The sequence below is a fragment of the Urtica dioica genome, chromosome 4 (genome assembly GCF_054948205.1).
Source record: "Urtica dioica subsp. dioica isolate 48M chromosome 4, U.dioica_male_clone48M_v1_H2, whole genome shotgun sequence".
NCBI lineage: Eukaryota > Viridiplantae > Streptophyta > Magnoliopsida > Rosales > Urticaceae > Urtica > Urtica dioica.
This window is the reverse complement of record NC_142759.1, coordinates 12,443,119-12,454,814: the sequence shown is the minus strand read 5'-3', so window position 1 is coordinate 12,454,814 and position 11,696 is coordinate 12,443,119. Positions and strand designations below refer to the sequence as shown.

At 31.1% G+C, this 11,696-nt stretch overlaps 1 protein-coding gene across 1 annotated transcript; it reads left to right on the top strand.

Moving 5' to 3' along the window:
• The first annotated feature begins 8,147 nt into the window (after positions 1-8,147).
• Positions 8,148-8,868, top strand: LOC149400519 (uncharacterized). Its single transcript, XM_089610259.1, has 2 exons — positions 8,148-8,279; positions 8,381-8,868. The coding sequence occupies exons 1-2, from the start codon at positions 8,157-8,159 to the stop codon at positions 8,651-8,653; spliced, it is 396 nt and encodes a 131-aa protein (XP_089466385.1). The 5' UTR covers positions 8,148-8,156; the 3' UTR covers positions 8,654-8,868.
• Positions 8,869-11,696: the final 2,828 nt, after the last annotated feature.

Sequence of the window (11,696 nt, the reverse complement as noted above, 5' to 3'; positions counted from 1 at the left end):
TTCTTTTCTCGACATTTTTTATAAAGAAACTTGTTATCTTTCTGCTGTTTACACTCCCACTTCTTTTCTCGGTCTTCATACTATGACCGCAATAGCTGTGCATCTTGATAAAAATAAAAACGAAACTATTTTTCAAGATTCTATTCAAGCAATGACAGCAAAGTTTTTAAAATATTGGGGGGCTGGAAAGGTTCCATTACTATACGGTTTTGGAGCCATTCTAGACGTCCGATGTAAAATTGGAGGTTTAAAAAAATTTTTGAAATACATAAGAAACCATTTTGTGGACCAAGATTACGTTGCACTTGATCTTCCGAGGATCGTGCAAGCTTTTTTTGATCTTTTCAAGGTTTACGAGGCGAAACTTCTACCGCAATACCGAGCGCAACCTTCTCAATCACAGACGCAATATCCGAGAAGACACCAATACACGAATGTCTTCGTCAACGCGCCCGCGTACAGCCCGTCTCCTCAACAACAAGAAGCTGGGACAAGTCAGACGAGGTCAAGCGCAACCGACGCACGGTCCCATCCGGAGATCCAAGAGTACGATAGGAACGATTGGGTCAGGTCGGACGACGAAGCCATCGACCTCTTGGTTTGGTGGAGGCAGAATGCGAGGAGGTTTCCGATCTTGTCATCTATGGCACAAGACATCCTCACCATCCCAGTTTCAACTGTGTCCTCTGAGGCGGCTTTTAGCAGCGCGGGCCGGATCATCGACGATAGAAGATGCAGCCTGAAACCGGAGATGGTCGAAGCATTGACGTGCGGAAAAGATTGGATTCAACATCGAAATCGAGCACAAGAAACATTCATGTGCTTCGATATTCTAGACGATTTTGAAGTTGATTTTGCAAACGTAAACATAAATGGTTAAAGTATCGTGTATAACAAAGGGATATCCCGGCCCTTGTCCGGGATACATTTTCAAACATTTAACGAGGAAAGGGGTGCTCTTTTTCCTCGCCGTCGCACCTTTTTAGGGGTCGGTGAGGTTTTTTAGGAGGCCCATTTTTAATTTCACATTCTTCTTTATTGTTTTTTTTACCCATTTTTAATTATTTAACAACATTCATATTTTTCATTTCTACCCACTTATTCCAAATCTTTTCACTTTAATCCTTTCATTTTATTTATTAAATTCTTTTTTTTAATTTTTTTTTTTTTTTTATACTGCCTAACGGGATCCGCGGATCCCGTTAGACATTTACCGCCTCCGTCCCGTTATATAACGGGACGGGACTCCCGTTCGGCGAATTAACGGGAGTCCGGGCGGGGGCGGGACGGGAGGCGCGGGAACTCCCGGTAAGCCAGGTTTAGTTATTAGTACGCATGAAAAACGATGATGCATAATTTTTGAGAGAAGCATTAAGCAAGACGTACTTATTTAGGTAATTATACGCTGACCAGCTTTTGACCACTAGTATTATATACATATAATTTATTTATATATGTATATAACATGCCCAAAAAAAAAAACAGCTTTCCCGAAAAGCATGTATTAACTTAATTTTTAAATTTTTAAATAGATAATAAATAAACCTATTAAGTCCATTAGAGATAATCAAAATATCCTTTATTTAATTTGAAAAATAAATTAAAAATTACTAATAAAGTTTTTGAGCAAAAAATAAAATAAAAAAATCAGCCATTCACACGACATCACAAAATAGAATTAAAAAGGAAACCAAAAGTTCAGAATTATTACTACCAAAAAAATCGGATTACGGTTTATAAAACAAATATTTCAATGTAAATAAAAAAAACTAGTAATTAATTACACTCATTAATTTCGGTTTTAAACACAAAATACTAAAGTTTATAAACTAACAAAACTAATGCTCCATACATGGCTATTTGTAATACAAACGAACAAGTTACTGCGATTTGAACTCAATGGCACCGTTTAACATAACTTTACTTTTTAGAAAAAAGACTTTTAGATAATGCTTTTGAAAAAAAAAACTATATTTTTCAAAAGCAAACAAGTGTTTGATAAACTATTTTTAAAATAATTTTTGTTAATCGCGAAAGAAGATTTAGCGTTTGATAAAATATTATTATAAAAAGATCAAAATAGACATCTCCTGAAGTTAATAAAAATTATTAATATTTATATATAATAAAATTATAATTATTAATTGAAAGATAGAAATAACAATATATATATATATATATATATATATATATATATATGAGTGCGCGCGTTACCCATATTTTATATGTTTTGTATAAAATTTTAATACATATATAGATGATAATTTAAAACAATAAAACTGTAGACTTGTACATCCCTAAAGTTTACAACTCATAATACAATAAAAAAAAACAAAATTTTGACATTTAATTGTGTTGAATGATTAAGGACAAAATCGCAATGCAACATAAAATAGAAAACACTTTTCCGAAAAGCTATAAAAATATTGCTTTTCCATTTTTTTATACTTTGCAAATGCGCTTCCCAACTTTTACTAAAAAGTTATATTACCAAACACTTTAAAACTGTTGGTCTTTAAAAAAAAAGCTAAAAACAAGTTTAATAATCTAAGCCAAACATAACTATTTTCTTTTAGAAACAACCAAACCAGTAACGCATAGACATAACTATTTTCTTTTGTAAAATAAATAATGCAATAGTGATACTCAGTGCTTTAGTTTTTAAAAGGGAAATTGACAACAATAATACTAATTGTTTGTCACTTATCAAAAATCAACCAAAACTCAAATATTGACTTATCTAGTACCAAATCGGTCACAAACTGAGTCGATTTCGTGACACATAGATCACGAACTGGTTGCAGTTCATGACCGATTTGATACTAAATGTGTCAATATTTGAGTTTTGATTGATTTTTGGTAAGTGACAAGCAAATTGTATTATTGTTGTCAATTTCCCTTTTTAAAAAACAAAATAATTATTTGTGGATGGATATTAAAGTGTAATAATTTCCGGTTTATGTACATTTTTAATTTTTACTAGCAATTTATAATTTTCTAACTTAAAAATTAATTTTAATTTATGTTGATTGTAAAAGGAAATTTTGCTGGTTTGTTTATGTTAATTGAAGTGTAATAGTTTCCGGCGTATGAATATTTGAGCATGTATTTCAAGAATATTGAGAAGCTAATGAAATTAAAAGGCTAGTGCTTTGTGAGGTATACGTTTATGAAGTAAACTAAATAGGTAAACGAAATCAGAAATCTAAATTTTTTTTTGTTTTTTTTAGTAGATCAGAAATCTAAATTAGGGAGGTTAATTTGCACAAAGAAATTCAGAGGGCTAATTTGTAAAGTTTGAGGGTAAAAAATATAAAAATAAAATGAAAAATTGGCAAAAATTACAAATTCGTTTTTTGATGGGGCTATAACCCACACCTTGGACTGGTATTCGTGCATATATATATATATATATATATATATATATGTGTGTGTATATATATATATGTGTATATATATATATATGTGTGTATATGTATCTCACTTGTACCGATGTTGTTTCTAGTTCTACTGATCTAGTTACTTGCGAAACTTTCCACCGAATCAAGAAAAGTGTTGCCACTTTTTGAAAGAGACGAATCCAAAAGTAGTTACTTTTTTATTATTATTATTATTAAAATAGTCAAAGTAATAAGGTTTCCCAGGGCAAGGAAACAGGAGGAGGCATAAGCGCATGCATCAATTAATTAGTGGAATTAATTAGTATATAGCTAATAAATAACTCAAGGACAGGGAAGGTTCATCGATGGGAACGATTTGTCACGCACTAGCTTGGCTTTCCCTTGATTTCATAGTTTCTTTATATTCTTTGGGATAATCATGGGTTAAAAGACTACTTCCGGATCTGCTGAGATTATATATTTATGTTTAATTAATATATGCTATGTACTTGCGCTCTACTTATGTTACCATAAACATCTAGCAATTTATAAATATTGAAATATCTATATATGATCTTCTCCGATATCAATACAAATATAGCACTATATATTGTCTTAGATTTATTCAATATAACTCACTTAACCGATTTAACCGGACATAACTAGGTTTGAATATTTGAATTGCATAGATAATATAAATACAGCAGTTAATTATAGATATTGTATGGATCCCGGTCAAATCAGAGCTCGAACATCGGCATATCATTGATGATAACCGCTGCCCTTTTTGTTTAGAGGGGCCGGAAACGGTCGTTCATGTCATTTGGGGGTGTCGAATGACTCGGAAAATTTGGAAAACGGTGGGCTTCGGGGACATCGTTAAACATATCCGTGGAGAGGACGCCACGAGTATTTTCATCAAAGCCGTGAACGAGGTCGAGGTACGTAATCTTGATTTCTTTGTTGTCTTGGTCTGAGAGATATGGAATTATAGAAACAAAGTTATCACCGGCTGCAAGAAATGGGCCCCGGAGGAACTCGTGGAATGGACCGGTGATTTTCTCGAGGCTTATAGGAAAGCCAATGGCGATCCCAATCCGAAGGGCAGGGTCGACGGTGCTTCGAAATGGTGTCCGCCGGGTGATGGTATTATAGCCATTAGTGTTGATGCGGCTTTGGATTATAGAAATGGGCACTTTGGGACCGGGTGTGTTCTCCGAGATTACCGAGGGTATGTTGTCTCCTTTGCAATCTCGACCAAACACTTTCGCTTCCCCCCATCGCTCGCGGAAGCTTATGCCATTCTTCGGGGGCTGCTTATTGCCGAGGACTGTGGGCTTAAGCGGGTTGTGGTTCAATCCGATTGTCTTGAAGTAGTATGCGCAATTAAGAGTGGGATCATCCCGACAACGGAGTTGGGTACAATCTTGTATAACATCAAGGTGAAACTCGGTCTTTTTTTTTTCTTCCAGATTTTGATGTTATTTATATTCCGCGATCTTGTAATTTTGTTGCTCATAATTTGGCCCGTTTTGCTCTTTATGTTGATTCGGATGTGCGTTGGACGGAGCTTGTCCCACATTGTGCCATGCAAGAGGTTGTAAGCGATCAAATGACTTTGTTGTAACCATGGTATTCCTCCGCCATCTAAGTGAGGGTTGTTATCTTATCTTTCCGTGGTCCCGTCCACGTTTAGTAAAAAAAAAAAAACTATAGATATTGTAATTGGTAAATGGTAATGCACTATTAAATGCATATTCGAAAATTAAAAGGAATAGATCACACCTGTATTAATTAGTTATGCACTATTAATTGGTAATGCACATTTATGACGCTAATATTAATTAAAATGTTTCAAAACAAACTTTGTATTATAAATTGTCATGCTCAGTATTAATTGAATGCATAAATATAGCCAATTTTGAATGAAAAAAATATTGTATTAAATACAACGGTTATTTTTAGAAGGAAGGCAATTAAAATGCTTATTCATACGATGTAATTTTATAATGAACGCATTGTTTTTTTAATGCATTGCAACAACAATCTCCGTAATGTTAAATATGGCAGTAATTTACAACAATAATGCACATTTATGACGCCAGTATTAATTAAAATGTTCAAAAACAAACTTTGTATTATAAATTGTCACGCTCAATATTAATTGAATGCATAAATATAACAAATGTTGAATGAAAAAAAAATATAGTATTAAATACAACGGTTATTTTTATAATGAAGGCAATTAAATTGTTTATTCATACGATGTAATTTAATAATGAATGCATTGTTCTTTTTAATGCATTGCAACAACAATCTCCATAATGTTAAATATGGCAGTAATTTACAACAATAATTATATCACTTTTTTTAATTAATTTATTGAAAGATTTCGGTTGACTTCAATTAATTGATAATTTATTTGGTTAAAGTTAACATTAACCGAACGGTTAATTTTAACCGAAAATTTGGTTAAATTTAATTGTTCAATTAATTTTACTCGGTTAAATTCAATTAAATAAGAAATATATAATTAATCGAATTTTATTCTTTATTTACAGTATCAACGAAGGGAGAGGGTACAACCAAAGGTGGGGGCAGATAGAGATAAGGAGGGTACATGACCACCTAAACTTTAAAAATTACATTTTTATCTTAATTTTATTTATAATTTTATCCTAAAATTATATGTTTTATTTTTCTTCATATTCCACTTAATTTCCTCGTAATTTTTTTTTATACTATTTTAATTTTTTTAAAATTATATATTTTTAACAAATATGCCCCCCATGAGTTTAAATTATGGAAGACCTTAGATCTTTCAAACTCAACATAATGTAATTACATTAAATGGTTAATTGGTTAAGTAGACCCAACATTTTAACCTGCACATTGGTTAAGTAGACCCAACATTTTAACCTGCACATTGTCAGAAAAGGGAAGAACACTATAAGATGCATAAATATATATATATATATATATATATATATATATATCTATGTCACGTATATATGTATATAATTTTCATGATGGTGTATTTTAATATTCGCCCACCGTTACCGTTAACGTACTGAGAATTCAATGTTGGAGGAAACCGCTTATCGGAGGGGAAACCGAGGGGTACTCAGATGAAAAAAGGAGATCGATACCGACATGAAACCGTTTACCATAGAGGAAACCGACAAAAAATGTAAAAAACCGATGGATATTCAGACAAATATTTTGCAAAAATAAACATACTTTTCATAGTTCAAATTTCATAGTTCATATCATTATATTCAACTCAAGAACATCATTAATCATCATTAAACATCATATTCATCTCACGAACATCCACTCAAGAACATCATAATCATCATATTCATCATCAAATCATCATCTAAAACATAACAAAAAAACTCAGATTTGGATTAAAAATAATCAACATTTTAATTCGGATTAAACCTAAAAATACATAGAAAACCATACAAAACAATCAATAAACTCATATTCATTGCTCAAACTCTTGAAATAATGGTTTAAAGTAAAAAATGATAAAAAAAAATGAAAATATCCCAAAATTTAAGAAATCCCCGAAATTTAATAATATCATAATCATCATATTCATCGTCAAATCATCATCTACAACATAAAAAAAAACTCAGATTTGGATTAAAAATAATCAACATTTTAATTCGGATTAAACCTAAAAATACATAGAAAACCATACAAAACAATCAATAAACACATATTCATTGCTCAAACTCTTGAAATAATGGTTTAAAGTAAAACATGATAAAAAAAATGAAAATATCCCAAAATTTAATAAATCCCAAAAACTTACTTACCGAAAACCAAAGAAAGTTGACAAAAAAAGTTTGCGACGAACGAAAACCCTCAAAAAGCACCGGAAAGTACCGGAAAACACCGAAAACCTCCGAAAAACACCGGCAAGTTGGAACGAAAACGGTAAAACCGGTACAGGTACTTTCCGGTAAAGCGGTTTTCAGCTAGTTTCCGATCGATTTCCCTGAAAATTCAATCCTTGGTGTATTTAAGCTTTGACTTTCTCCAAGAGCATTAAAAAAAAAAATATATATATATATATATATATATATATATATATATATATATACACACGCATACATATATTATACAGGTAGGGACGTGGGGGCGCTTAAATCCGCCCTCAAAATATTGTATTTCTATTTATTGTTTTTTTAGTTTACATGGAGAATTTTCAGATTATTCACTTGATCTAGCTCCATCAATGTATGTATATATTTATATATAATGATGCTAATGAAAATCCCTACTAATTAAAAGGTTCCGACTATACTAAATTCCTAGTATATCTTTGATCAAATGTTTTTATTTTCTTACTCTAATGTATATTATCAAATTAAGAAATAGACTGGCCATTAATTACTTCGAAAAGACATGTCTCTTTCTCTCTCTCTCATAGTGGGTCTCTTGGGACCCAACAAAGAGAGTGAAACATATTGAAATATAGAGGCAAGAGACAAAACTGAGCCCACATATATCTCCATTTTGCATTCCCAACTTCTCATTACCCATACACATCCATGTTCCTCAAGAGACCCTCTCAAATCGTCTTCAATGTCTTCATTTAATGCTCAATATTTTTCTCTCAGAATATATTGCTTCACATATATATCACCACCAACAACAACGTTACTCATCATCAAGCGGCTATCCTCATCTCAACCCTAACCGACTATATTCCCTTATATAGATATATATATTGTTTCTTTTGATACACTTTTTTATATAGCTATGTCAATCACTTGTTCTCGCCTTGTTCTCTTCCTTCTATGCCTCTCTTTACATGCATGTAATGCTCGGCGTGACCCTGATTCGCTTGATCGTTACAAGAAATCACAACAACCTTCCGACAAGGTACAAATATTCATTCATAGGTCTCATTTTTTCTACCCTAATTAGGTTTTTTTTTCCTCAGCTAGTACAATGTATTGATTTCACGATTTCTTGAATTTCAGAGCCATGAAGAGATCTCAATACCAATGGAAAAATCCGGAGACCAATCCAACACCGCGGTGAAGACTAAGAACGACGAACTCAAAACTGTCGGCGGGTCAGAGGAAGATGGCAAAGAAAAAGGCATTTCCGACAATAAGACTACGAATCACGGCACAAAAAGGTCTCGGGATTCAATGACGTGGCGTGTTCCTCACAAGAAACGAGGAGAGAAACAACCAGGTTTTAACTTGGATTATTCTCCTCCAAAGACTCACCCTCCTTCTCACAACTAGCCCTTTAACCAAACCCTAGCTAGCTAGTTACTTCTATATAAGTTCTTATTCTTCTTCTTCTTCTTCTTCTTCTTAGCTAGCCACTAATCACCTTCTCAATTGGGGGTTGTGCCCTTATCGATAGTGCTTCATAATCTATTCGTGGTATTTACGAAGATATACGATGTGAAGATAATCTAGCTAGTAGAAGAAAGAAGAACTGTTTTAGCCCACACGGACACGGGTATATATTTGCTACAGGGCTAGGGTTTTGTTTTATTTGCTAGCTACTAGGAAAACTGTAACAGTTTCACATTTTGAAAATATATAATATGACTTTGAAAAAAGATAAGCAAGTGATCGTTATATGTACTGTTGGTTATTATATAAAATATAATTGTCGCAGAGAATGTTTTCCCAGTTAAATTCGTACTTTCACATGGATCTGCTATCTCTCTCTATATATATCTACTTGCTGCGTTTCAATTCCGAAGCGATTGATAATCATCATGTAGACTATTTTGACTAATATATATTTTTATTATATTTAGGGAAATTGTTCTAAAAAGTTTTGATATTAAGTCGCTGATCGTATATCAGTACTATACCATCAACGTCGTGAAGAAACGATAACATATATATATATATATATATATATATATATATATATATTTGTGTAGTTTGATCTTTTAAATAGTTGTGTGTGCATTATCTATATATGGTTAATTCTTTGTAGACGTCGTTCATGTAGTGTGCGAAGATATGGCTAAAGCATAATCGAAATTAAGAGGCGACGACCATATCCATATGCTATATTTCAATCTTTAATGTGAGAATGTGATCATATCTATCCATAAATAAAATATAGTATTTTGATATATATATATATGCTAAAATCAGAATAATTTTGATTGTGAATTTAATGCATTCAGTACTGAAGAAAGATTATATTTGACAATGATGGGTGATCATATGCGCATTTATTTGTGGGTCGAGTCACTTGATTTTAGTTAATAAATATATGTGGCCCTTATATATAGTGTGTACATATACATATAAATTGTTGTATATATACTTATAATGGACCACAAACAATACCCTTTGCTGTTGCAATATGCTTATTTAAGTGACAATAAACTATCGGAGTTTCGATCTTTTAGTTGCAATGGTAATCAATTTTTTGAGACCGAAAGAGACCGAAGCAGTTGTTAGTTAGTTAGTCGGTATGTTTGTTTTTGGCTTTTATGGTCACTATACAATGTATGTACATGTGTATCTTTTGATTTTTATTAGAAGGGATCTAAGAAATCAGAACTTTGAGAAGACATACATTTATGTTCCACTATATATAAGAATGCTAATTTTCTGAAAATTATATAGCAATTTGATATGACATATAATACCAGTTTGAGATGACGAGTGACCAATTTAATTTCGTTATATTTTGACTTAGACGGATCTATATAATTGAATTGATGGGACTTAATGCTATAGATAGCCATTTAGTCTACCAATAGTATCGTATTGATAATCCAAAGCATGATTGTAAGGGTTTTGTAATTGTAATAAGACATACCTGTTAACAAGCAACAGCATTTGAATCAATTATTACTAGTAGACAGAGCCGAAGCCATAACGTTAAACTATGGAAGACTGATATGTAAAAAAAAAAAAAAAAAACGTTCTGAGCTGATTTATAAATTTTTAGGATAAAAATGTAAAAAGGAAGTTAATAACTGATAAAAAAAATGCAAATAATTTTTTTTAGTTCGGCTATAAACCATCTGGGACACCTAACTGGCTTTGTGCCTGCTAATAGATATATACTTTTGTTTGATATTTCATTTTCTGTAGCATATATATACCATCAAGAATCAAATATATAACAGTCTATAAATAATAAATAGGGATTTATGACGGAAAAACTACCTGATGTTTATCCACAATGATTCTTATATAACCTTTCTTTTTTGGCGTAGACAATAATACTTAATGTTACGTTTTAATTGTGCCTTACCTACTTCCTCTGTTAAGTTGGATGGAAAAACACGTGACAGCTTCTGATTTAATGAAAAATTAATATATATATTTTCGTAAAATTAGTTCAACATTAATTATATCATTTTGTAATACAAAAGTTAAGAAAAAAATCATATCATTAATATACACAAATTATTAATTCTTCTTAACACAAAACAAACATTGATCATATCATTGTATAATGCAAAAAAATTTAAAAGAAAAAAATCTCTTTCCTCTTTAATACAAAAATAATCATAGGAAATATTTAATTATTGATAAAAAAAAATTATTGATATGTTTAGTATTATAAAATGATATAATAAATGTTTAATCATTTTTAAGAAAAGTTAATAATAATTTGTTTGTGTTATAAAATAATATACTGGTTTTAAGAAAAAGTTATTAAAGTTTTTGTATTATAAATTGGTATAATCAATGCTTAATTAGTTTGATTTTTTTTTGTACATTCATGAGGCAAGAGATTTTTTATTTTTATTTTTTTGTATTATAAAAGTATATATATCTAATGTTGAATTAATTTTAAGAAAAATTATTAATTTTTCATCAAATTAGAGGCTGTCACGTGTTTTTCCATCCAATTTAATGAAGAGAAAAAAAAAGGTATATAAGTATCATTTTGGATAAACAATATGTATTTTTTCTGCCATTAACCCTAATAAATATAACCTGTAAAACTTTGTTATACAATTTTTTTTATATTATTTTTTTACATTTATGCAGATTTAAGTCATACCTTAAAAAATCTCACACCCAGCTAAAAATTTGGTAGCGTAGATGTACTCTTTTCAGATTGATCAATCATAAGAGTAGAGATCTAACATGATACGGTATAAATGTTTAGTTATTACTTGAAGAATAAATGGTGAGATACGTGGATGGACACATAAACGATATGCTAAGATATGTGTTTTTAAGTATATCTCGTAGATAACAAAACTTCACAACTCAACATTGATCTACAAAACTGTGCAAATTTGTATTGTAATTTAAAGTGCGTTTAAATCTTTAATAAGGACAAATT

What these genes read in the sequence shown, in the direction of transcription:
- LOC149400519 (XM_089610259.1), top strand. Translation starts at nt 8,157, where the DNA reads ATGTCAATCACTTGTTCTCGCCTTGTTCTCTTCCTTCTATGCCTCTCT. An exon ending in CACAACAACCTTCCGACAAG is followed by an intron (nt 8,280 to 8,380) that starts GTACAAATATTC and finishes CTTGAATTTCAG; the next exon opens with AGCCATGAAGAGATCTCAAT.